This window comes from Tursiops truncatus, chromosome X (assembly GCF_011762595.2).
Source record: "Tursiops truncatus isolate mTurTru1 chromosome X, mTurTru1.mat.Y, whole genome shotgun sequence".
In the NCBI taxonomy this organism is placed as follows: domain Eukaryota; kingdom Metazoa; phylum Chordata; class Mammalia; order Artiodactyla; family Delphinidae; genus Tursiops; species Tursiops truncatus.
Genome location: NC_047055.1, coordinates 884601 through 912251, shown reverse-complemented (window position 1 = coordinate 912251; position 27651 = coordinate 884601). Strand labels below are relative to the sequence as shown.

The 27651-nt window shown below is 47.8% G+C and overlaps 1 protein-coding gene across 1 annotated transcript; it reads right to left on the bottom strand.

Annotated features, from left to right (window-relative positions):
- Positions 1–1376: 1376 nt before the first annotated feature.
- Positions 1377–23843, bottom strand: MPP1 (MAGUK p55 scaffold protein 1). The gene is made up of 12 exons (XM_019937459.3): positions 23596–23843; positions 12901–13044; positions 12643–12721; positions 11525–11610; positions 8605–8673; positions 6973–7169; positions 6437–6543; positions 5654–5734; positions 4872–4952; positions 3228–3430; positions 2903–2977; positions 1377–2062 (listed from the first exon to the last, which is right to left on the bottom strand). The coding sequence occupies exons 1-12, from the start codon at positions 23695–23697 to the stop codon at positions 1886–1888; spliced, it is 1401 nt and encodes a 466-aa protein (XP_019793018.1). The 5' UTR covers positions 23698–23843; the 3' UTR covers positions 1377–1885.
- Between the last annotated feature and the right edge of the window lie 3808 nt (positions 23844–27651).

Below are 27651 nucleotides of genomic sequence, written 5' to 3'. Positions count from 1 at the left end.
AAAAAAATGTAGGGACCTTTATGTCCTAGTTGAAATTTGATGCTTTTCCTTTATGTTTGGTTACTTTTCTTTCTCTGGTTCTGCGTCTTGTAACACTTCCCTCTGGGCCCGTCATCTGGCATGAGATCAGATACTCTGGAATCTTCATCAAGACACTGACGACATAAGAGGGGACTCATCACAAATTAAGTGATGTCCAAACTACTTGAGAGGAGAAAGGTTCTCAGTATTACGTGGTGGGTGTGCAGGGCAGGAGGTGCCAGTGCCTGTGTCTGTTGACAGCCCTTAAGTATCTGCAGACACATCTGGGCACAAACTCGACGAAGGGAGCCACTGAAGCTTTTGCTTGGGCTGGAGGGCGCAGTGGTGGAGGATGTTTAGGAATCTGAAGGCCTTGGTGAGAGGTCTAGAGCAGTTTGTGGGGAAGTGCTGCACTGCTGGCTTGTCACGGCCTCTGCTGCCCGGGACCCTGAGCGCAAGTTGCACACCTGGGCCCTAGACGTGCCAGGATGTACGCCTCCGGGAAGTTCAGTGTGTGGCCACGGTGGGTTCCCATCTGGGGTAAGATGCTCTGGGGTGCTTGTCTACGTGGGCGCTAGATTCAGGAGACCTGCAGTGTGACTTTTGAGGGCACAACTGCATCTTAGTTCTTTGGGGCTGATGTGACTCTCAGCTGTGTGAACAAGGGAGCAGAGTATTTTGTTCTGGACACATTAGTTTAAATCTGGGCAGCAAGTCGGGGGTGCTCTGAAAACCATGTTGAGAATAGAAGAGAAAGCTAAAAGGAGTGGTTATTAGGAGGAAAGATAGATCTGGTAGACATGTCGAAACCAAGGCCAATGCAAGTGGAAGCAAGGACTTCAGAGCACTCTCCCCACTGGAGCAGAAACTGGACGGTCCCCTTACACCTTTGCTCCCAAAATGTTTTTTGTTTGTTTGTTTTGTTTTTTGTTTTGTTTTTTGCGGTACGCGGGGCTCTCATTGCTGTGACCTCTCCCGTTGTGGAGCGCAGGCTCAGCGGCCATGGCTCACGGGCCCAGACACTCCGCGGCATGTGGGATCTTCCCGGACCGGGGCACGAACCCGTGTCCCCCGCATCGGCGGGCGGACTCCCAACCACTGCGCCACCAGGGAAGCCCCCAAAATGTTTTTATATGTTACACACACGTATGTGTTCACATGCACACGCCTGGCCCAGCACACAGGCACCAGCCACGTGCACGTAGGCTTTTAGCCTGACTGACCTCTAGGCTTAAGGTCCTCACAGGCCTGAGGGAGACTTGTGAACCCAGCAGAGGCGTCTGGTGTTGGTACCATCCTCCAGCAGCTGCTCCCAGAGGCTTGGGGCACAGGTCGAAACCCAGAGAGTTAAAAGGTACAAGGTCATTGGCGTTTTATTTTAACACAGCAACACTTCTATTGCTTTTGAGGGTTTCGCTAGAGCAGACCTCATCCTATTGCACAGCTGTTTCATTTGGCAGTTTAGAAAGTTGCAGTTAAAGCTTTCTTCAAAGCAAAGACAAATGAAATGCCCAGTGTGATTGAAGGTAAAGGAGTGCAGGCTTCAGAGGGACAGGGTCCATTGCTTTTCCTCCCCGTGTGTACCATCTTTGATCAGCAGCTGTGTTTGGATAGTACTTCCGGACCCCAATTTCCAGAGATCCTTTGGAAATCCTGATCCACGGGGCCCCGTCTATCAGGGAAGTCAGAGCCCAGCCCTTCAGAAACCTGAACAAGATGGATACCCACTGGTCATGACGATAGTTGCAGAGAGCTGGAAGCTGAAACAGAGCTAGCTGGGGCGATCCTGTTTGTCTTAAAGCAAGGGGAATGGAGTTCCTAAGGCTCGACAGGGGCCCATAGTCGTTCCCCCTGTTCTGCAAGCTTAGTAAACCCAGGAGACGGGCACCCACTGCGGAGAACTGCATGCCCGGTCAAAGGCTTCTTGCAATTTCTTAAGGGTTTCATCGACGCTGTTATTGACCAGTGAGAGGTCAAAGTAGTGAGCATACTGGCCACGGATGGCCTCGGAGTCCTTCTGCAGCTGCTGCAGGGCTTCCGTCTGTGGAGGAGACAGAGAAAGGGAGGGAGGGAGGGGGAGAGAGGGCGCCATGGATGGAGCAGGGATCCACCCGTCTGCACCCCAGCACCACCGACTCCAGTAAAACATACAAGTACAGTGAGATTGTGTTTCCCCTCTAGCAGATTTCACCGAAGATGAAACTGCATAACATGCTCCTGGCATAGGGACGACCTCTCTCAACGTTCCCAACACAATCCTGCCTGGAATCTCTCCTACAGATGTATTTGCACGTGTCAAACGCCGTACACACAGGGCCATCGACTGTCGTATTATTTATAATAAGTTTTAAACCTAAATAGCCATCAAGAAGGCAATGAGGAGACTAAATGAGTGTCTGCTACATCCACACGATGCGAGACCACAGCTACTGAGAAAGCGCAAAGCAAGGCGCCTGCAGGCTGGGTTTGGGGCGGCTGGGCTCTGGGGAGCGGGGAGGCCTTTCAACACGGTCCTGGCCTCCTTCCCGCCCCTCCCCGCACAGCACGCACCACGTGGGCCCAGGGCCGCCTCTGTTCTTCACAGTCCCTGCCCTGCCCCCAGATGCCCCTCTTAAGCCCATGGCGCACCAGTGTCAGGATCTGCTCTTCTGCAACAGTGGCCTGGCTAGTGCATTAACAACTGTGTGCTGAACAGACGGGACAGGCACACGTGCTCTGGCCCCTGGCCGGGCGGGAAGGGGACAGCAGCAGGCAGGGTTAGGTTTAGGGTCGGGAAGCTGAGCTCTGCCGGCGCTCTGGCCAACGATCCGGACCGATGCCCGGTCCTCACGGGCCTGGAGAGCGGCCCCCACCACCACCCAGCACAGACCCTTCATCCCACCTGAGTGCCCTGGTCAGTGGGTGCGATGAACACAATGAAGGGTGAAAGTTCTGCTGTCCGAACAATCTTCAGGGTCTGGAAGAAGGGAGTGGAGGAAGAAGAGAGGGGAAGAACAGGAGTTAGCTGTCGTGACGGACCTTTGCGATCGGCATCTTCGGGCCTCGCCAACCCCCGCGCCGTCTCCAGCATTTCTGGTCCTGCTGTTCTTCCTCCAGGTGATCCCAGGGAAAGCTCGTGGCACAGATCTGCACTCGCGGGAGGGTCCCACGAGCTGTGCCCTTCAGCACCCTTTTCCCATCCGCTCCTGCCTTCCATGCCTACCCACCTGGGGCTCAATGTCAAGGATGGCGATCTTGTCCTGCTCGTGGATCTGGTGCACTGTTTCAAATTTGGTGCCAAACATGTTGCCCTGGTAGCTGCCAAACTCCAAGAACTCGTTGGCAGCGATGCTCCGCGTCATCTCCGCTGTGGAGATGAAGTGGTACTCCTTCCCGTCTTCTTCACTCTTCTTGGCCGGCCGTGTCGTATCTGTGCACGAGAACCCAAATCCCTGAGCAACTCAGGGCCTCCTGGGCTCCCGAGGGCTCGGACGCTGGCGTCGCCACCGCCACCCCAGCTGCGTTTAGCGCACGGAGTTTCCCGGAGGGGTGTCTCACACAGGACCCCGAGGGGCTGACTTTGGGAAACGAAGAGGACCAGGAAGTCCCCCATCCGCCCAGAACACATTTAACTGTCAAGAGCCAGAGTACCATCCTCCTCCCTTTATGAAGAAGCATCTCTCAAACACCAACCCCAGGGACACGGAAGCTCAGAAATGAAGAAATGACAGCTGAAAATATTTTAGAAACAGATCTCCGGGCTACAGTCAGGATTTCTGGGAAGTACACTGAAAGTCTCCTTTTCGTTGTTTGGAAAGAAGAGTACTCTGGTTTGCTTTAAACTCACACTGCTAAATGCTGGAATGTCCTTAAGTCGCAACGTTTGCGATTACTCGTGTAAGTGACCCTCTGAGTAAACCGTGCTACGCATGCTGTAGCTTGAGGCGCGACCCCTGGTCGCCTGCGTCATCCTCTGGTCTGTCTCAACGGGCACCTTCTCCTCAATCCACAACTGCCGCGCGTCTTTCTTTCCATCTTATAAAACGATGACTCTTCTTTGACCTGAGTTATCCTCACCTCTTACCCTTTCTAACTCACTTCTCATTCTAACTTACTGAATGATGGAACTGTCGTGGTTATTTCTACCTCCAAGGCCTTCTGCTTTCTGACCCCAGTGTGTCACTCTGTCCTCAAAGGCAAAATGGAGAAGGAATAAAAAAAATACAAATAACAGGTTTAGAATCCAGTTTTCTACACAGATTCGCTCCTGGGAATGCAACTAATCTAAGCGTCCGCCTGACTGCTGGCCTGACCCTTCTACAGCAGCTGCTGGGGTTACGGGGGCCTTACTGAGCGCTACTTTGAGAAAACATTTCATGAAAATTGGTGGCTGTCCTGTAATTTCCTTAGCCACTCAATGGACCGGAAGAGAGCTCTCAGAGTGATTTAGGCATATGAGAAAGTGTTTATAATATAAATTAAAATGAAAGAAAGTAACATAAGTTTTTAATAACATATTATTTGTTTAATCTTTTAAAGCAGTATAAAAATGTTGACCACTGCTTCTCTTATGTAGACAAACAGCACAGCTACTTTTTTAGTGGGAGCAACTATGGGCACAAATTTGTATCTTTCCAAATTGGCTTTTCTTTTTATAATCAAACATTTTTTTAAAAAAAATCACAAAGGAGGGACTTCCCTGGCGGTCCGGTGGTTAGGACTCAGCGCTCTCACTGCTGGGGCCTGGGTGTCATCCCTGGTCAGGGAACTAAGACCTTGCAAGCGGTGCGGTGCAGCTGAAGAAAAACAAATCACAAAGGAAAAGACAGATGACCCTGGCAACGTGTCCTTGAGGCCCCCGAGCTACTCACACGGGGCGGGGTACGCGAACTTGTCCGGGCTCTGGCTGAGCAGGGCGCTCTTGATGTGGCTGCGGCCCACGCCGCTGGCTCCTGCACAGACAGAGGAGATAAAGGCTTCCATTTCTTGCCCCAGGCACAAAGGTGGGGCTAGGAAGAGGAATGGGATAGGGGTTTTCATCTCTCAGACCCTCGAGATGAGCTACAGGTCAAAGCGAGTTGCGTGGCTTCTGGGCTGGTGTCAGGAGGACCGGGGGCTCCAGGCGCTGGGGTCCCAGTTAGGATTCCGAAGACAACTGGCATTTCCGCAGAGGAGCCAGCTACCACATGGCATTTTCTGTTTATTTCTGAAGTATATTTGCCTTACTGGACTCTGAATGGAACTGACTTTTACTGGAAATTTAAACAGAACCCTCATACAGGTCCTCTAACCAACTCATGTTTTCACTCTAAAGATGGGGAGGACCCGGAAGCATAGGCCTGGAGCACCCCTACTGCCGCCAGACGGACAGACAGCCCGAAAGAGTTAGTTGCTGAAAACCATGTGAGGTTTACCCTATGTTGTAACGTGAACCCGGTAAGGACTCAGAAAACTCCTTATATCTGCTCCACGTGGAGGACCCAAGACACCTGCCTTCCCGTTTCCTTTTCTTCCTCACTGCCCTTGTTTTTTTGTTTGTTTGTTTGTTTTGTTTTTTTGAGAGAGGGAGTGAGGGAGGTTACGTACTGCAGGCAGGGAAATAAGAACAGAAATGCAGAGATGTACTCTAAGTGGCAAAGCAATGAGAAGATACCGATGAGCACGAGGGTCTTCCTCTTGAACGCAGGGAGCCGAACAACTTCCTCGTAAGAAACAACATCCAACTGATCAAAAACTAGAGACAAAGAAAAGCAAGCCGTGTTCATGCCAGAGCTGGGCACACAGCGAAGGCTGCGACCGGCTATACCGGCTCGGACAGCATCAGGGACAACCTGGATCGTGGATGCCCTTCCTTGGGGTCTATTTTTTGGTTTTCCCAACCCCCGCACCATATAGACTCAGCACGGCTGTTGGTCAGTCCTCTGGACTCGGATTTTCTCTAATCTTTTGGCCCCCAACCTCTCCACTTCTTCTCCACAGTTCGTTACCCGACGCGCCTGTCATCTCCCCTTATCTCCAGCTCGCGCTGCTGTCCCTTCCTCTCTGCCACCAGCGCGATGCTCCGGCCACATCTGCCTCACTGGAGGCCCCTGACATAGCTTTTAGGCCCTGTGCTTTGCTCCTGTCTTTCTCTAGAATGCTCCCGGCAGGAAGGAGGCATTCAATAAATAGTGGCGCAATCGCAGATTATTCTTCACTTGCTATCTACAATACACTCAAACGCATTTATAATGTTCATATATTTCCAAACATGGCAGCTAAGGGACAAAGTGTGAATTAGTTCTAAGGAAAACAGGCCACTGTCTGGGGCTGCTCAGACCCTGCAGTTGGCCACACTGATGGCACTGATGTACTGAGAAGGGTCTGGAAGACTGTTGGGTTGGCTCCCTGGGGGTGAGAACGATGTGCCGGGCAGCGGGGAGGCTGGGGAGCGTACTTGCGCTGTGCTTGGCCAGGTACTTGTCTTTGTACTTTTTCTTCTTCCCGAAGGGACTGCAGCTCGGAGCCTCACTCGGAGCAGACTGAGCCCCGCTCGCCACGCGCCTGGAGGGAAGAGATGACCGAGGACACTGGTGGCTTCTTGGTGTAAAAGCCCGGGGTCATTCGCCTGTGCCGTCCCTTCTACACAGAACCCCCAGACCCATGTGCCTCCTGCCCTTTGTGTCATCCCAGACCCCGTCCTCCTCCGGCAGAGAAAGAGGGGGCTGCAGTCCCAACGCGGGCTTAGGGACCTAAAGCTTAGGGAAGGCATTTGTGGCAACACAGATCCACGGATGAAGGGAGAGCCAGTCGTCCTCCTTCACCCATAAGGGCCAGTCAGGCTCATCAAGGCATCATTGGCCCCCCCACCCCGCCCATTCTTCCAGGAAAAGCGGAAGGTTGGCCCGGTTGAGAAACAGAAACTATACACAGGATGAGATTTCCGTAGCTGAGCAGCGTGGCGGCCATGGGTCCCCGCCATTGGCAGCTCACCACTCCTGCAGCTCGGGGGAGGGGATCAGGCCCGCCGACCCCTGGGAGGATCCTTCCACCCGTCCCTGCCACCAGTTGCTGTCATCCTTGTTGATGATCTGGATGACGTCCCCGGTGACGAACTTCAGCCCCGCCTCCTTGCAAGGGATCAGGTTGTCCTTTTTGGGATCATAGTCAAACTGTGCTCTCATGAACATCTGAAAAAGAAGGCTACTATCTGAAATGCACTTGTTTCCTTGTGAACGCGCCCGAAGTCCTGACCCCACGATCTACTTCTACACGGAAGCTTGTCAGTTACAATACACGGATACACGTGCTCGCCATAGCATTATCTATTAGAGCGAAATATTAGAAACAATCTGATTTTCCAAGAATGGGGAATTAATTAAATACGGCCATCTACAGAATATATTACCATGCAACTATAAAGATCAATTTGTAGAAGAGTATTTAATGTCCTGGGAAAATGCTGCTGATATAACATTAAATGAGAATATCATTAAATAAAAACAATACCTAGTACGCTTGAAATTTTAAAGGAGTATTTCTTTCTACATAGAAACAAAAAAGACCGAAAGAAGCTATATCAGAATTTAATACCAGTTACCTCTGCTAGGAAGATTAGGGGTAAAAATCCAACCCAAAGAAATAAAGAAATAATAAAGAGCAGAAACCAGTGAAACACAAACTAGAGTTGAAAGGATCAAGAAAGGCAACATTGGTTCTCTGAAGACTCATGAAATTAAGGCTGATTAACAAACTAGAGAAGACACCATTTCCCAGCAGAGAGCACAACGTAACACCACTATCACAACGGCCAAGATGAAGGAAAAAAGCCCAGATAATTCTAAGTGCTACAGTGACCACGTGGAAGAGCTGGGACTTGCAGCCGTGAATGGAAAACCCTGGAAAGTAGTTCGGCAACATTGTGAAAGAGGCACGCAGCCTAAAGCTCGTCAGAAATGCACCAAAACTCAGGTACAGAGAGGTTCATGGCAGCACTAAGTTTTGTAAGAACTAAAAAGCTGGAATCACAGAAGGCCCTCCAGAGCACAGTCACACAACAAATGAAGAAGAAGGAATCGCCTGTTGCTACAGCACAGACTTCACACCGAGTGAACAAAATGAGACACTAAAGGATTCATACTGCATGAGGCAATTTACACAAATTTCAAAAAGGGGCAAAACTCGTCTCTGGAGTTAGAAGTCAGGGCTGGCGGGACTGGAAATGGGCACGGGGACGCTACGGTGCTGGTCACGTGGGTGTGTTCAGTTTGTGAAAATTCATCTACTTTTACACTTACGATTTGTGTCCTTTATTGTATATGTGCCCATATATACCAAACCTTCAATTTAAAACAAGTTTTTTAAAAAAGAAAATTATACCATCATACGATAAGTGACCCGTGGCAGAAACTTCAGAGTTATTTTTTTAAAACTTCCTTCTTCCACATTTATCTGTCAGGGCCCCGCAGCCTGCCAGTTTGTAACACATGTTAGTTTGGTTCAGAGAGTACCAGGCAGCTATGCTTGCTGAGATATTTACAATCACATCACTTCAATCAAATTCGAAGAATACACACTGGGCCTGAATCCTGCCATCATCACAACAGAGAAGATGGTAACACCTACCTGCAGTGCAGGAAGCCGATTTTGCTGGTTGGGAATTACTTTCAATGAGATCATTCCTTTGGTTTCTTTCTATTAAAAAAGAAAGGTGAAATAAAATCGTCATGTAAAACGAGCGGGGGTGACTGGGGGTTTCATTAAGTCATTTTTCCCCTCCCAAAGTCCTGGGCATTTCTTTCCCAATAGCCATCTTTACTGTACACTTTGAAATCTTGTAGCACAATGCTTCCTCCAAGACAGAAGTGTCACATGCCCCATAACCAGCATAACAAAGAACAACGAACAAAGGCTAATAGTTTTCCCTCCTCCGCGCAGTCGACCCCCAACAGGTCCCCAGAAGTACTTAAAATGAGCCCTGGCACACGAACAGCCACACATTTCCCCACACCAATAAAGGGCCAGTCATGTGCCTAAATACTTACACACAAATTCAGACATGTGTATTTTTGCTAGTTGTTTTTAACAAAAATGGGATTATACTATATGCATTACTCTATGACTTGCTTCCAGGTTGATACATGAAGACCTCACTCACTCTGTCTCATGGCTCTGCCGCATCCCTTGCTCAGCCACCATCCCCATTACTGGGCGTGTCCACTGTTGCCAGTTTTTTTTTTATTACAATCTGCTGCAGTAGACACCCTTTAACGCGTGTCCTTATATATTTGCATTTGATTTATACAGAATAGAACCCCATGATGGAAATGCAGAGTCAAAGGATAAAAACAATTTTATAGCTATCCTCAAATTACTTTTCTAAAAAACTATAAAAATTCCACTCTCACCAGGAGCATATGAGAGTCCCTTTCCCCTGAAATTCTTGCCAGAATTACATGTTCACGTTCGTTTTAAATTTCTGCCAATCTGATGGGTGGAAATTATTTCATGGTTGCTTTATTTTGTAATTTTATTACCATAACCAAAATTGAGCACTTTTCAAGAGCTCATTGGCCACATGCTTTTTCTTCTTATATATTTTGCCCAGTTGTCTAGTTGGTTGTTTGTCTTCTGAAAGCCCAGAGTCCTAACCACTGGACAGCCAGGGAACTCCCTAGTTTTTTGTCTTTTTATACAAAGTTTAGAAGCACTTTAAATATTAGAGTTGTTAACTGTCTACCTATTATATGCACAACAAGTATTTCTCCAAGTGTATTGTTCATGGTAACTTTTGCCAGGACACAAATTACCTTTTACATAGTTGATTTTATTTACGTAAATCAAAAAGAAGCACAAATGTTGAATGTTCGCATACTTGAAATGGTTTTTATGCAAGACGAAGGGATACAGCTGTGCCATCGGCTCAGAGAAAACACGTGCATCACGTTCTATTGAGAAGCAACCATTAGGCCAAACTGCTCCTCGTGTTGGTGACCATGAAACGATCCAGCCAGTGTCCCGGTGGGAAACAGGTGGCCCACTCCAGAGGGTGGGAAGACGCTGAATGAAGGGTCTGGGGCACGTGGTCCGACACTGTTTGCAATTGGTGGATATGTCTTGTAAGAGTCGAATTTTCATCTACCTGTTCTCCCTGCAGTGTTTTCTTTTCTAGTCTTTTCTTTGTGGAAGGAACTGGGTCGTTGGTCCTATAGAGTTGCTCATAGGTGGGTTATGCCTACTTCAGAGTTATATCTTACAAACCCCTTCACCCTCCACATTCATTTACCAAGGTCCTGTCCATTCTATTTCGGTTGTTTCTTTTCTTCTGCTTGTTTTGGGTTTCATTTGTTTTCCTTCTTCTAGTTTCTGTGGGTAGAAGCTGAGGCTGTTGACTGAAACTTTCTCGTTTTATAATCCAGGCGTTTCCACCTTGGTCCGAGTTCAGTGGCATTCCACAAAATCGGATACACTGTACTTTCATTTCTATTCATTTAAAGACAGTGTCTAATTTGCCTTGCGATTTCTCCTATGGCCTGTGACTTCTTTAGAGGTGTGTTAACTTCCAAATATTTAGGGATTTCCAGGTATCTTTCTGTTTTTTATTTCTAATTTCATTTCATTGTGGGTGGATGGTGCATTTTTGTATGGTCTGAATCCTTTAAACCTGTTGAGGCTGTCGTGTGGCAGAGGGTACACAGTCTATCCTGCAGGATGTGGCAGTCCTGACAGTGTTTGCTTCAAGTATTCTGAATCCTCTGTCATCAGGTACATGAATATTTAGGACGTGAGGCATTTCAAGAAGCAGGGTAAACCCGGTCCCTGTTATTTCATCTGGGTCAGAGGTGAGGTCTATCCTTAAACAGCCATGCTTCAGAGCTCTCTAAGGTTCAGTTTCCTCAGCTCTGGTTCAAAGTAAACTTTTCCCTAAGTTGCTATTTTCTGCTTCATTCCCTGGCTGGTACCCTGGCATCTCCTTGCTGAGTGCCTGAGGGGTGCTTCCTACCAGCCGTGACCAATTACACCCGACTACCCCACGTGTTTTTTCCTGCTTTGGTTACAGGAAGGGTCTCTGCTGTGTTCAGGGGCGGACAGGGATGGTGAAGAATCTCGAGAGGCAAACACCCAGCACGATGCCCGGCACAGCTGCGTCTAAAGAGCACATTCAACATTTCACCTATTATAGCTCAGTTGTTCTCTGTAACAAATCTATGACATAAGAACAGCAATTACTACCATCTTCATTTTACAGATGACCTAGAGAAGTGAATTCACCTGCTCCAAATCACAGGGCTGGAGTAAAGGAGAGCGGGATTCAGAGCTGCCATTGCAGTCCAATGCTCTTTCTAGACAGACACTCTGGGTCTTTTGCCTTGTTTTAGAAGTTTACTAAATGAAGACAGAGAGCTGTCATTTCTTGCACAGAATAAAGATTAGCAGTGGTAAGAGGCCCTTCAATGAGGTATAAACACTTTCACAGAAAAACGAGGTACACAGACACCAATGCGGATCGATGCTTCACGAAGACAAGGGCATAGTGAATACCCACCATTGCCTTCTGCAGCTGATCTACTGAGTGATTAGTCACGTTCGTGCCGTTGATTTCTAGGATCTCATCTCCGACGTGAAGGGAGCCTACCAACAGAAGAACAAACGTTCAGACGAAAGAGGTGTCAACAGAAGTCAAAACGCCACAGAGAAGAAACCACGATCTAGAGCATGTTGTACGACAGACTGTAGAACACACAGGGTTGAAACCATTCAACCATGAGAGATGGGAATGTTCTGTTCATGGCCTTCAGGGACCTAGCAAGACAGGCACTTGACGGTTTAAGATTATGTCATCCTCCTTGACCTCAGGACTCCAACTGCAAAATAAAAGCACTTGGTCCTGAAAGTGTCCTGGAACTAGAGTCCCCCTGACGTCAGGGGGCTATGACACAGCTGAACACACTCCAAGGAACAAGAAAGCTCAATGTTTCTCTGTTGTTTAGCTAAGACCTCCAAATGCTACCAAGTGGTAAAGTTGATCGCTGTTTAGATTCTATGTGAAGAATGGGTATCGATACCTGTGCTACCCTTGATGCCCAGAAAAGCACTTTTACTCAATGACGCATCTGCAAATTGACGGCAGCTTCACATGGCGATACAACAGTTACTTGTCGTTATTTGTTAATATCTCTTTTCTCAGTTTATTTTTTTTCTTTTCTTTTCTTTTCTTTTTGGCCGTGCCATGTGGCTTGTGGGATCTTAGGTCCCCGACCAGGGATGGAACCCGCACCCTCGGCAGTGAAAGCGCGGAGTCCTAACCACTGGACCGCCAGGGAATTCCCTATTTTCTCAGTTTAACTGGTAGCCTCAGGAGGTCGAGATGGTCTGTTTTCTTCACTGCTATGTGTTCACAGTCTAGTGCAAGGGGTTGCATATAGTAGTTGCTCAAATGTTAACTAACTGCAGAAGTATTGGCATGAATAAGTGTATGAGAATGCTCAGAGGGAGCGACAGTGGGGCCGGGCGATTCATCATTCGAAAGAGCCAGTCATTACGGCACCAGAAAATCTCTTGGCACGCACACAGATGCTCACTGTTTTGAACACTATAAGCTTCGTGCCCCTCAGCCCTGGACAGGGAGTAAAGGATGAATCCCTGAACAGAACACGCCTGCACCTTGTCTGTGAATCATGCCGCCGTGGAGGATTCTGGCCACCGTGCAGGACTGCTTCTCATTCAGCTTCAGCGTGATTCCCTGGAAGACAGACGAGGGCACAGCAAGCTTAACTGCAAGCTCTTTCTGAGTTGATCTTTAAGACAACTTAAGGCAACTTCTTGGGAGAAATATTTTCTGTCTGCACACGAGGTGTCATCAGTTGGCAGGGGCAAGAAGCCTGCCATGAGGGGCCTGGGGTGGGGAGGAAGAGGGATTACCATGGGCTCCGCGGTGACCTTCTCGAACTGGATGAGCCGCACCTTCCGAGCCTCCTGGCCCTGGGCCCGGGTGGGGCTCCCCGGGGCGGCGGGCCCGTTGGTGTACATGTCCTCCGTCACGGCGCTCAGCTGGGGTGACACAGTCTGTCGGGTCAAAACAGCAGAGAAATGTATGAAGCAAGCAGCCGTCGGGTCGTTGTTGCGCGTCCAAACCCCAAAGGCTCAGCAAACCAACGCTTATCTCCTAAGGCTGGTGGCCAGTTGCATTAGACTTGATGTGAAGCATTATTTACCCAAGTGGCTACCCCTGCCATCAGCCCGAGACGACACATCAACTGTGACCCCTTGACCCCGACCATGAAGACAGCAATGCTGGACGGATTACACTCTAGAAAGATGTCTTTAGTATAAATCTGAAGTAATTTAAGGCCCGTGGCCTTGGCAGGAGGGCACACAGAGGGATGGATTTTGTAATCCATGGTGTTGGGTCAACCCTGCACAGGCCAAGGGCACGTTGGTCCCCACAGCACTTTATATACAGAACCAGTTCCAAACGTGCAAGGTAAAACCACCAAGCTTTGAGAAGAAAGCACAATACATCTTCAAAACCTGGGAGGAGGCAGAGAACTGTAAAAAATGAAAACTAAAACTACAAACACTTTAAAGTTAAGAATATCTGTTCGTGGAGAAACTCCACTGAGACAGGCAAAGGTTTAGTAGACACAGAGAGCAATAATCAAACAGCATACAATTGATCTCATCAAAACTAAAAACTTCTCACCAAAACTCTCAGCCTGAGAGTACAAAGACTTATACCTACAACATGTAAAGAATTCTTCTCACTCAATAACAGGATGATGAGCAATGAAAAGATGGACGAAACGTCTGAACAGACTCTTCACTAAAGGCCTATGAAGAGCCAACGTCACCGTGATACCACTCCGCAGCCACTAGGGAGCCTACAGTGAAAAGGACAGATGTTGGAAACGCCCAGACATCGCCGGTGGGAACGCTAAATGGCGCAGCCCCGTGGAAAAGAGTGTGGCGATTTCTTATATCAAGTTAAGCATTCGTTGACCCTATGCCCTGGCAACCCCACTCCTAGGTGTTCACCCACAGAAAGGCTTGCACACAGAAGTTCACAGCAGCTTTATTCACTATAGCTGAAAAGTCCACCTGCAGGAGGAGACCATTCATGCTGTTTTAGAACAAGCAAAAAAAACTACAGTAAAAAAAATTTAAGACAGTGGTTGCCTCTCATAGGATGGGAAGGGGTAGGCTGGGTAAGGGCATGACAGACCTTCTGGAGTGGTGATGTTCCAAACTGTGACCAGGGTTGCGTTGCACAGGTGTATGCATTTGTTAAAACTCATCCAGTGCATTTCACTGTATGTAAACTTAACCACAAAATTTAAAAAAGAACCATAAATACTGAACCCTAGCTGATGATATGCATGCTGAAGCTTTTAGGGGTGCAGTGTTCTGATCTTTGCAACTTATTTTGAAGTGCAAAACAAAAAAAAAGGTGAATGGATGGTTTTGGGATAGATCTGTGATAAAGCAAGCATGGCAAAATGTTAATGGTAGAATCTAGGAGGTATGGCTAATGGAAGTTGCTATAAAATTGTTTCATCTTTTCAGTGAGATTGAAAAATTTCAGATAAAACATTGGAAGGGAATGGCACTAAGACAGTGAAAAGGCCATGGAGCAGGGAACTGGAACCCTCGTGGGGTATCCTACTGTGGATGGACTTTGGGGTGCTTCCAGGTTTGGGCTTTTAAGAACAGTGTCGCTCTGAGACCACACGCCAACGAGAATAAGTGGCTGCTGGACAATATGAATAAATCTCCTTGAAACGCTCCTTCTCCTGATACAACAGTCAATCAAAAACCATATGCAGAAGGAAGAAGCCCGACCCTGGTTTATGTGAGGACTGAGCTGCAAATGGATTGTGGCTGCAATCCAGCCGCACCTGGGGGTGCCCCTCAGAGACCGTGGGGACGGAAGATCTTCCCAATGGGTGGAGCCGCGAGCAGGACACCTCGTCAGCCACTTGGTGGCAAAGGAGAAGCGGGAATATCCCCAGGTGGGAACAGCTAGACCTATCTGTCTGTCTACAGAATGAGGGAAGTACTGGCAAAGAGAAACTGCCTTGTGTAGCAACTAGAACTTCAAAAACCCCTCATGCCGTTGAGTCACACGGCACTGCTATTAAAGCAGAATTGTCTAACAAAGGGCGATACTTAGAAAAGTGACTTATGAGACCTGGAGCCCAGAACCACACAGAACTTCAAGGCCGTCTACAGTAGATAAGCCATTAATACAGTTACCACTGCATCTGTGCGGGGGCATCCTGGCACACAGACACCATGTAGCCCTGAAAAGGAGGTTCAGAGGTTAATCTGGAAGACATATTAAGTGGAAAAAAAAAGAGTGAGGAAAGGTATGTTATCATCAGCATAAACAGTGAAAGATAAGAATAGCTTCATATTTGCTTGTAAATGCATCATTTCCCTCTGGAAAGAGACATGAACAACAGGGAGGAACTGGGTGACTAGAGAAGGAGGTGAGAAGTAAACTGTATTCGTTTCATTTCAAATTAATTTCTAAACAGGCAAATGAAAACCTATTATTCCTAAAGCCCTACAAAGTACAATGCTTTCTATTCTGGCAAGATAGAATTTTCCTAAGTGACTGTGATTTAGGTTCAAGTTGGCAGCCTAAGTACTTGCGTGTAGCCTGGACCCTGTTTAAATGAGACCAAAGGGGGAGGGTAAATAGAAACCCACAGACAAAAAACAGGAAGTCATCAGGGATGAGAGATTTCAAAAATTTTTCCAGAAGACAGCAGAGCCTGGAACGTGCACACAGGAGGAATTGGCCGGGGCAGAACGGGCTGGGGCTCGGGCTTCTGAGAAAACGTCTCCTGAAAAGCTGCCCACCCAACCTACAGCTCCACTTTCAAGGCAGGAAGAAGGAAGAAGGGCCAGGCCAGTGGCATCTGTCCCAGAACTTCCCCAGTGGATATCTGCTCATGGCTCATCAGCCAGAACTGCAGAACACAGCGTGGCCATCCCAGGCTGCAAAAGGGGCTGAGAAAATAAGAACTGAGTTGGGCATCTTGCCGCCCCGAACAAGATCAGGGAAAAGCTGGGTCAGCAAGAAGTGGACTAAAGCTGTTGGGTCAGCAACCGGTCAGAATAATACAAAAGCCTTCACTAACTTTCCCTTTTTACAATCTACCTACAGCAAGTCACGAAACGACATTAAGGTCCACACACACATGACAGAGAACAGATGAAGGGAAGGGCTACCGATCCTGTGACTACAGTGAGAGGGAAAGTTGACGAAGGAATGAATGTAGAATTTAAGGTTCTGCTTTATTTTGTTGCGTTTAGTAACAATCAGAAGACCCGTCCCTGTGGAACCTGCCCCCCTGCAGATGGGCACACGCTCTCCAGCTCACTCTCCACGGCACCCTGGGAGGAAAGCTAAGCGTGAGCTGTGGATCCTCCTGCATCTGGGATGTTATTTTTTACCCACAAGTGGCTTCACTCACCCGATCCCTGCAGGTTACATGAAAAAAGTACCTCTGGACGACGTGTAATGTACGTGATGTAAAGGCACAGGCCCTTGAACAGCTGAGACAATTTTGAAAAGGAAGACAGTAGAAGGAATCAGTCTACCTGGTTTCAAGATTTATATGGTTACAAATAATCAAGACGGTGTGGTCTGGTAGAGGGGCAGACATAAAGATCAATGGAACAGGAGAGAGAGCCCAGAAATAGACCCACACAGATACGTCCAGTTGATTTTGACAAGGTGCAAAGGCGATTCAACGGAGGAAGGGTAGTCTTTTCAACAAATGATGCTGCAGCAATTGGACACCCATAGGCAAAAAAAGAAACACTGAACTAGACCTTTAAAATGGATCATGGACTTAAATGTAAAACGTAAAACTACAAAACTTTTTAGAAAAAACATAGTCATCAGGGTTTAGGGCTAGACAAGAGTTCTTAGGCTTGGCACCAACAGCGGGATCCATAAAAGGAAAAACTGATAAATTGGACCCTTAAAAATGGAAAACTTTACCCCTGTGACAGCCTATGTGAAGATGATGAAAAGACAAGATGTGGACTGAGAGAAAACATTCCCAAAGCCCACATCCAATGGAAAACTCTAACATCTAGAGTACATAAAGAATGCTCCATACGCAACAATAAAAACAATCTAATTAGAAAACGGGCAGAAGACATGAACAGATATTTCACTAAAGAGGATATGTAAAAGGAAGGATGGCAGATGAGGACATGAGAAGACGTTCAATGTCATTAGCTATCAGGGAGAAATGCAGATTAAAACCATAATGAAATATACCACTACACACCTATCAGAACAGCTAAGATAAAAATTGGCGACAAGACTAAATGCTGGTGAGGGTGCAAAGAAACTGAACCTCTCATCCATGGCTGGTGGGAATGTAAAATGTTACAGCCATTCGGGAAGAGAGTTGGGAACTTTCCTAAAAAACTAAATGACTACTTTACAACCCAGCAATGGCACAAGACAAAAGTCTGTGCAAAATGGGTACATGAAGGCTCATAACAGCTTTATTTGTAGTAACCCCAACCTGGAGACAAGGAGAACAGCCTATAATAGGTGAGCAGTTCAACAGACTGTGGTCTATCCATACCTCGGGACGCTTCCCAGCAATAAAAAATTGCATACAATATGATTCCAGTTATATAACATTCTAGAGATGGCAAAATTATAGAGGAGGAGAACAGATTAGTGGTTGCCAAGGGGACACGGGGAGATGTGACTATAAAGGGGTGGCACCAGGGAGGTCTCTGTGCTGATGGAACAGTTCCATATCTTGATTGTGGTGATGGTTACATATATTCAGACATGTGACAAAAGGGCACAGAACTACACTCACACGTCATACCAATGTCAAGTCCATGGTTTTGATGGGGTACTATTTTTGAGCTTGTAGTAGACAGAGGAGAAGTTATTGCATAAAAGAACTAGCAAAATGGCTGGCAAGTCGCACTTGTCTGCAACCGAAGAGCTATAACTAAGAGCACAGTACCAAAGAACGGACAGAGGCAACAACCAATCCTTGAGACATCTGCAGGGTACAGGATCAGTTTCCAGACTCTGGGATGGGTAAGTAAGAGGCCACAACACACAGTGACCAAAGAGTTCCTCAAAGCATTGCCCATGGCGACCTGGAACCATGTGGTTAAAACTCTTCAAAGCTAGGTAGCTATTGCCACAGACCCATTTAAAGAGAATGAGATCAAATAGCTCTCTAAGACTCAAGAAAACCAGAGGAAAAGCAGCGTCAAGCTGGAAGGAAGAATTCTTTCTCTCAAATTAAGCATCTGTACTAGTTGTATATTTTTACCATGCACATGTGTTAAGAGATTGAATGTACAGAATGAGGAATTCAAGGATTGCTGACTGAATGACTGCTGTGAATACACAAAGAGCTCAAGTCTCAAATCTCTGGCCTCAAAGCATGAAATAAAACTTAGGACTTTCCTTGATCCTGACTTACAAATCTTTTTTCACTAGTAGTTGTGGGGCTGAGAAAGCTGAAAACCAAACTCAGAAATTAATCCTATGGATCTATCAGCATCTACCATTTATCTGTGTCAGTAACCAAAGCAGGTACTGGTGGCCATAAAACCTGACAACATAGATCAGATTATTTTATCATGTGCCGTAAAGTACCATCAATAAACCACTTATGATGATTCACCTGTGTTTCGAGACGTGCTGGGCCCGTCTACAGTGACAGGTTCGAAAGTCTCAGTCCACGGAAGACAAAATGACCTTTGCAAGGGGCCGACGCCTACGTGATTGTGTGCCTGGAACAGGCAGATAAAGCGGCACCCTCCGCTCATCGCCTTCTCATTCGGCTCCATGACACAGATTGCTTTTAACACATCAGCCTTTAAATTAAGGACTCAGCACCCAGGAAAGTTCAAGACTTGCTCTCTCAAAGGCTGGTCTTTTAAATGTGCTTATTCATCAAGACGTCCCCCTTCGAGATGACTCAGAGCCACTATCATGCTCACCCAGAAGCTGCAAATGATGAGTAAGATAAACGGAACCCTCCGACGTGGCGACCAAAGAACCAACTAGCAACAGTGAGGCTTCCCTGACTGCTCAGCAAGAGGGGGCCAGCCTCTCCTCAACAGCACCTGACATGCAGGAAACTCCCTCAACCAGCCCCCTGCACCCCTCACCACAGACAATCCCAGGAGCAGGGCTAGACAGACAGACAGATGCGCACGGAGCCAAGGTGCTTCCTTGACCCCAGCCGTGGGTCTGAGACCACACCAAAGGCAGGACACGTCCACAGAGTTCAGCTGGCCCAGACCCAGCTTTGAAGAATGGGAAGGTTACCCGCCTGCCACTCAGGGTAACTAACTTGTCCAGGTTGACAACTTAGACTGCAGTCTGTCCCCTGTCCCATCTGTCCATCCGTCCACTGGCCACGTGCCGGGCACCTGTCCTGCCCCTGAACTGCTCTAACTTTTCTTGTTTCCATAGCTGGTAATACATTCATTCCAACGTGCTACAAATATTTCGTTTGTTTACTTTGTCGCCCCAAAGCTGAGCCGTCTTTCAATCCTTACCAGCCCACGACCACCAAGTGATGCTGAACAACGTGGTCAAAGGTACTAGATGGCATTTCGCAGAGTTCACTTCACAACTTTGAGACCAGCCTTCTTCCCCGCCGCCCCAGCAGGACGGGGGCAGCTCTGCAGCCTCTCGGCCTTTAATCACACACACTGCTGGGGTGGCAACGCCTGTGCGCTGAAACCCCCTTCGGAGGAAACATCTGCAGCGGGTTCAAAGGGCAGAGGCAGTGGCTCAAAGGAAGTTGGGATTAAAAAAGAGATGAAAAACAAACTTGGCAGCGGGTGGCTTTCCCACCCAAACAGTCGGATTAAGAGCCGGTGACAGCGAATGGAGGAAAGAACAAACATTTGTTCAGCCTACTGTTAGGCTCCTTGCCAACTGTTTCCATGTGGAGACTTAGAAGAAGGCCCAGGCCAAGAAGGCAAGTGATCGCCGCAGACGGCAGGCAAGGTCAGGCTCCACTTTGGGAAAGAAAACAAGAAAGACTATGAGAAAACCAAGAGGGCTCAAGGTACCAGAAACAGCTGAGCACTGTTTCACCACAAATGACAAGAGCTGGGGAAGAGTTGGGGAAAGAGGAGCGCCTCCGAGCCAGAATTTTCCGGCAAGTGACTTTTGAGCAAAAACCTATACAGACGACCCTTGAGCGATGACGGGTTTGAGCTGCACGGGTCCACCGACACGCGGATTTTTCCCATAGTAAACACTGCAGTGCTACACAATCCGTGCTTGGTGGCCTCCGCGGATGGGAGTTGTGGTCACAGAGGAGCCGTTCCAGCGGCAACTGCGTATGTACTTTGCTCATGTGTATTTCTCTATGGGAAGGAAAAATGGAAAAGTGAAGACTCAGAAAAGAGAATGTCATGTTACAAAAGTTGTATTCTGGTTCCCTAATTCAGAGCATTTCTTCCCATTTCCCACCCCTGGGGTCACTTCCCCTCCTTTTTTAGCAACAGTGAAAGATTTGAGCAACTCACTGCTTAGGGGAAAAAAATCTCTGCAGTCAATGAAATGTCAACTGATTTCATCTCCCTTTGCCCCAGGGGACATTTGGTAGCAGTGTCTCAAGACCCCCCGTCAACCCTGAATGTCCCCTGCCTGGAGCGCTATTCGCCAGTGACGTCCTGGCCCCTGCACAGCAGGTGATGCTGCGTCTCCCCGCCCAGGAGCCCACAGACAGCTCTTCTGAGTGGAAACTCACCTGCAGCCTGACATTTCTTAGGTCATTTCCCATGTGGGACAGGCCCAAGTGAACTTTCAGGGACTTTCAACGTATTGCTTCAGTTCATGGGAGAAGGGCTACTTCAAACAGGACTGAAGAGAAAAGTAGGAATTTTACAACCAATCTTATGTGTACTAAGGGATTGCAAAAAAGAACAAGGTCAGAGAGGGCTCATAAAACGTTTCTCCAAGGAAGGAAACATGTACTTAAATATGGGAGACAGGCTACACTTCAAACCTACTGCAAAATTATATTTTGACAATACTTTTTTTTTTTTTTTTTTTTTTTGCGGTACGCGGGCCTCTCACTGTTGTGGCCTCTCCCGTTGCGGAGCACAGGCTCCGGACGCGCAGGCCCAGCGGCCACGGCTCACGGGCCCAACCGCTCCGCGGCATGTGGGATCTTCCCGGACCGGGGCACGAACCCGCGTCCCCTGCATCGGCAGGCGGACTCTCAACCACTGCGCCACCAGGGAAGCCCGACAATACTTTTTCAATACCAAATGTCGACTATAATCAGAGGTGAAACGTTGGGCTTCCAGTCTTTAGAACTTTTATAGAAAGCAATCTCCCTAAATGAAGCCTTTGGCAACGTGAGTTTATGAACTCCTTTAAAGCCAACAACTTCCTTACAACTTTTCTTGGTTCCTGCTAGGACAGCAAAACGTGCTACTGCTGCTGGACAGGCGCTACGTCAGGTCAACATCACCGCAACCCTCTAAGCAGGTCCACTTTACAGAGAAGAGAAATCAAAGGCACAGGCAGAGCCCAGGGTTGGCAGCAGAGACTGCTAAGAGCCCCAGAGGGAGGGTGAACGTCAGGAAGTGAGAGTCAGCAGGTTCGCGGGGTTAGGCCACCTTTCATCGTGTGGAGATTCTTCTTCCAGTCTCCACACCTCGGCAGGTCTGGACGCTTTGCATTCAGTGCTTTACCAGGTTTTCTTATTTCATGTTCAAATCCTTTCATACACTCAAGCAAAGTGACTAAGCAATAGACTGTATCTGGTATTTTTGCAGGATCAACTCACAGCTCCACAAAAACTGCTTATTACTCAGAGGGCAGTGAAAGGGCCTCTTTTCAAAACCGCACACGACTTCTCCAGCCTCCCCACCAGGAGGAGACAGGTCTACACAGGGTCTGGGCACGGAGTTACAGGTGACACTCAGGTTTTGCTAAGTGAAAAGAGCCAGAAAGAAAAGCCTGCATATGTTTGGAGTCTATTTATAAGACAGTCTGAAAAAGGCAAAGTGGTAGTGTTTTCCAGAAGTTGCCAGGGTGGCTTCCAGGTTTCCGGGGAAATGAACCTAAAGGACCATCAGGGAACTTTCTGGAGTGACACAAATGTTCTACATTATGATTACGGTGACGGCCACATGATGGGATGCATCTGTCAGATGTCACTGAACTGCACAATCAAATCCGTGAATTAGATGTATGCTAGAGTAAACCTCAATAAAGTTTCCAAAAGAAAATTTAATAAAGAGAGGTGGTTTTATTGGGGGGGAGTGAGTTAAGGCTCAGCCAAGTGAGCTGATTGTGGGGAAGAAAAAAAAATCCCATGTCCAAACTTGTGAGGAACCAAGTCGTTTTAGAGCCTGAGCCCCTCCTAGGGTACATGCTGCTGCATAACTTCCAATTTTGTCTTGGCAGCTGAATAACCAAGGCCTTCCCCACGGGTTCATCCTGATTTGCAACGACAGACAGGTGTGAATGCGGAGACCTGAGCTGATGCCACCCAGCCCAGAGTCCACAGCTCCACAGTCTGCTTTACTTTGCGGATCTTCAGTTTCCTCATGAGTGAAAGCGGATGGCTCTGCTGAATCGCATGTCCACCTCTTAAGTCACTTATTAATTCAGCAAACATTTCTGAGGACCCACTTACCAGGCATTTAAAATGTAAAAAGTGAGTGTGAAACGGCCCTGCCCTGGAAGATCTTGTAGTCTAGGAAAAAGATTCACACTGTGAGTTCTGAGGCTGAGTTATCAAAGGCAAGATAGCTTCTGCCTGGCCCTCTGTCTCTGTCTGTGTGTCTCCGTGGACATCCTTTCTTGGAACCTGGCCACTGTGTTGTGAGAAGGCCAGGGGACATGGAAGGGCTGCTGGCCGGTGCTGCTGATGGCTGACAATGAGACAGAGCGTCGGCCTTCAGATGAGTGAGTGAGCGAGCATCCTGGTGGCCGTGCCCTTGTGGGAGAGACCCTGAGTGACCACCTTACCTTGCTGGGTCCTCGCCACACCCAGAAGAATGAGAGATAACAAGAAAATTATCAACCCTTCCCTCTGGGAATCTTTGAGGATGGAGGTGATGAGCTATTTATGGGCCATCATAGGAATCTGGGGGGCAGAGTTACCTGTGAGATGACTGCCCACAAACAGACACAGGGGTCCACCCACCTGCACCCCAGCACCAGGGGCCCTGCCTAAATGCACAGGGACGGTGAGTGAACACTTTGGGGCCAGCGTTGGCTTTTACAACCCTTTCTGCTGACACAACCACCAAGCAGTCCTACTCTCGGATCTGCTCCTTACAGTCTTTCTGTGACCCTGACTTCCGTCCACGAAGAAGTTTCCCTTGACCTTAATCAGCTCTCGGTCGAGGCCGCGGCCTCTCCCGATTCTCGCCTAGAGGCGCTTCTGGGGGCCACCAGCCACCGCGCCCGGAGTCCCGCCCGAACCCCGCCGCCCGCCGCGGCCTCCACCCCGGGGGCAGGACCCCCGAGGGCAGGGCGGCGGGCGGGAAGGGACCGCGGCCGGAGGCGCGGCCTAGAGACGAGGACCGGCCCGCATCCCGCGCCGGGCCCCGGGGGCAGCTCACCTCGGGCCGGCTGCGCTTCTGCAGCAAGTGCTCCAGGTAGAGGTCGGAGAGCGCCGTGCGCATGGCGCCCCCGCTCTCGCCCTCGCTCGCCTTCAGCGTCATCTTGCGGGACCTGGGACGCCGGGCGCCGGGACGCGGGGACGCGGGGACACGGGGCCGGACAGAGCCTGGAGCGGCAGGGCCCCGGGCCTGCGGCGCGGAGGCGGCTGAGGCGGCGAAGGCGACTGGGAAGCGGCGCGGCTGGTCAGTCACCACCCCGCAGGCTGTGCGCCGAGAGCGCGGGGGAGGAGCTCCGCCCACGCCCCACCCTCGCCACGCCCCTGCCCCCGCCTCCCGTCTCCCCCCTCCCCCTGGGCCCCGCGGGCCCCTGGCGCGCTACGCACCTGAGGGCCGGAAGGAGGCGCTGTTCCCGCCGAGGCCCCTGCGGCTGAATCCCAGAGGGGTCATAGGAAAAAGCACACCGCTCCCAAACCACAGAGGACCCACGGCCTGGGGCGGGTTGAGCGCTCGACCTACACCCGGGCCGAATTCGTGGGGATGGCAGGGGAGCATCCGAGGGCTGCGACGGCCGCCCCTCCGACTCCAGGCTCCACCCAGAAACCGATGTGGGCACAGGACTTTGAGAAAAGGCCTTTTAAGGCTCCTGTGCTGCTGTTATCTGTCTTAGGCTACAGCTCCTACTGCTAATGCCACAAAAAATTGAGGGATCAGTGGAAGCGAAGAAAGCCAACATTCCTTCCGAATCCTAGAGCAGAATTCCTTATACCCTAACGCCTTCGTGGCGTTAAAACAGAAGCCTAGACGACAGACTTTCTGAACAAAACAAACATTTTCTGTGCTTACAGAGCTCAGGGCTGTCCACGATCTGTACACACCTTTGCCTGATAAACACCTGGCCCCTTGACCCCAAGGGAGTAACCTCGCAGTATTATAAGCAGTTCATTACTCTATGTAATCTTATTTGGACCTTCCAGTACCTCATAGACAAGAAGGGCAAATCCAGGGGCAAGAGTTTGCAGCCAGATCATCCAGTTTTCTCTGCTAAGAGGCTGAGCTCACGTGATTGCTGGCTCCCTTCCCCAAGATTACCCTGAAGGAACTATAGAAGGCTGAGATACACACACACACACACACACACATACACACAGAGGCAGAGACACAGGCACAGAGGGAGAGAGAGCTATTGAAATTAAGACAGTGCGATACCAGTGCAGGGATAGATTAATGGAGCAGTGAGATAGATTAGAAAACGCAGAAACGCACCCAGTCATGTGTATAACTGTGTATACGATACAGGTGCCATGTTAGGTAAGTAAAGAGGGACTTTTCATTAACCAAAGCTGGAAAATGGTTATTTATATTGAAAGAGATGAAGCTGGAACCCTCCTCCATGTTATATGCAGAAAAAAAATCTATTCCAGATGGATTAAGGACTTCTGTGTCAAAAACACAACTTTAAAGCTCTTGACAGAAAACATCAGCAAAGAACTTTTAGACTTTGGGATAGAGACAAACCATTGACTATAAAACAATATTGATCAGTTTGACTTTAGCATTAAGAACTTTTACTCATCAAAAGACAAGCTAAAAAGCAAAAAAGATAAGTTGTGCTTTTGCAGAAAATATTTTCAATACACGCAACTGACGAAGAATTCCTACTATGAACATAAAAAGGTCTACAAATCAATAAGGAAAACACAAACAATCCAGCAGATAAATGAGTAAAAACCACGAATAAACATTTCACAGATGGAGAAACCCACGTGAACAATAAACATATGAACAGATGTTCAACCTCATTAGTGATCAGACCACAATGAAATACCACTGCACCTCCATTCAATTATCAAAAATTTAAATGTCTAACAATATCAAGTGTTGGAGAAGATGTGAATCCATATGAGTTCCTGAATATTGCTGCTGGGAGTACTGCTGTTGGCAGTACTATCTAGGAGAACAGTTTTGCATTATCTCATAAAACTGAACAGGACCTTCTGAGCCAGCAATCCCACTTCTGGGATAGGTTTTGTGAAACTTGATAATCTAATTTTAAAATATGTGTGGACTTGTGAAGAACAAGAATTGCCAAAGCATTCTAGGAGAACAATGTGGGGGAACTGCCTTCTAGATTGCAAGACTTATAACAAAGCTATGTTAATTAGGAGAGCATGGTGTGGGCACAGAAATAGACAGACCATTGGAACAGAAGAGAGACGAGAAATGGTGACATGACAAGAGGCACTGTAGAGCAGTAGGGAAAGGACACGCTTGCAGTAAGGGCGACTGGGGAGCCATAGGATCAAAACAGAAACCGAGACAGGTTACAGGTGAAGGCAAACACGCCACCTAAACTATTGCCGTCGGAGACTTCCGAGGGAGTGAATCCTCGAGCAAAATGTAGTTAAAAGTTTTTGTCGAGGCAAAGCTCAGCGTGGAAAAGTACTGGGAGGGCAAGTCGGCTGACTCAGGATGCATGGTCATACAGCTGGTCTTTTTTTCAACATTCCCATGCCTTTTTCTGCTCGGCTGGTTCCAGTTCAGGGTGCTCAGTGCTCAGAATCAGGCTTTGCTCCTTGGAATTTATTGCAGCTATCTGCTTTTCTCAATTCCTAGAACTGCCTTGAGGCACACAAATTCAGTTCAAAGTTCATGACTGGAAAAATATAGTTTCTCACAATGTTTTTAAAAAATGAAATTAGACTTTACCTCACACCACACAAAAATGTATTCCGAGTAGCTGAAGGACCTAAAGGCGAAAGGCAAAACTATAAAACTTTTAGAAGACAATATAGGAGACATCCTTTATGACTTTGGGGTAGAAAAGCACTTACGCAGAGGAAAATGATTGCCAACTCGCACTACGTTAAAATAAGCACTTCTGCTGATCAAAATACGTCATATCGAGAATGAAAATACAATCCTCAAACTGAAGGAAGATATTTTCCACAGCTATAGCCTACAAAATATTAGTATACAGAGTATAGAAAGAATTCCTACTGACCCAATAAGGAATAAATGAAACTAAAATTAGAAAAATGGGCAAAATTCATAGAAGAGGAAGACAAATGTCCTATAAACACGTGAAAAGGTCTTCCATCTCATCAGTTATCAGGGAAATGCAAAGTAAGGAAACAATAAGATATCATTACTTATCCGCCAGATTGGCAAAAATTTAAAAGGCTGGTGATGCTGCATCTTCTCAAGGATGCGGATATATTTAATAATTGGCGCCTTTGACTCAGAAAGTCAATCACAGTGTGATAGTCTTCAGAGGAACTCTTGCACTTGTACACTACAAGACATGCATTAATATTTAGAATAAAAAAGACAGAAACAATACAGATGTCCATCTACAGTCGATGGTGTAAATGATTAGAGGTCTTTTCTTACAACTGGGTGGAAATGGGCTACAGGCATCGACGTGGAGGAATCTCAAAACAGAAAATCACAGGAGAATGCATGCCTATGATTTAGTTTTTATAGTTTAAAAAGAGGCAGGGCTCTGGCGTGAGGAGACAGGATGGGGATTACAGACCCAATGCAGCCAAAAATAAATAAATAAATACATTTATAAAAAGAAAAAGCAGCTTAAAAATTCTGGGGCACCAAGCCTAGGGGTACTTCAGGAATTTTTAAAATACAAGCAAAATTAAATAATATATTGCCAAACATAACTGGCAAAAATGTAAAGAAAACCAAAGAAACAACGCAATGTTCAAGAGAGGCGGAACCTGGAAACTCGTACAAGCGCTACGTGGACCAGCGTAAGGCTTTAACATGCTCACGGCCTGTGACCCAACGACTGCACGTTCAGCAGTTTGTCTTAAGGAACAAGCTGGGCAAGATATAAAGACTATAAAGATGTGTGTAAGGATGCAGCTCTTCTTTTCATTATTACTTAGACTTCCCTCCCCGGCTCCCATGTGCTGAGTAGGGGGGGAGAATTTAAGTAAACATCCAATCTGATTTAAAGGTTAGTGCAAGCTGAGAAGTTAAACTGTCACTTCAAGTTTGATCAGAGGATGGTCTCCTCCTGCTGTGTGGAGTGTGGGACAA

Excerpts from the sequence above, each read along its gene's own strand:
- MPP1 (XM_019937459.3), bottom strand. The coding sequence starts at position 23,697 with ATGACGCTGAAGGCGAGCGAGGGCGAGAGCGGGGGCGCCATGCGCACG. Across the intron at positions 6,544-6,972 it reads TCCCCCGAGCTGCAGGAGTG|GCGCGTGGCGAGCGGGGCTC; the intron begins GTGAGCTGCCAA and ends TCTTCCCTCCAG. Across the intron at positions 4,953-5,653 it reads GAAGACCCTCGTGCTCATCG|GAGCCAGCGGCGTGGGCCGC; the intron begins GTATCTTCTCAT and ends CTGTCTGTGCAG.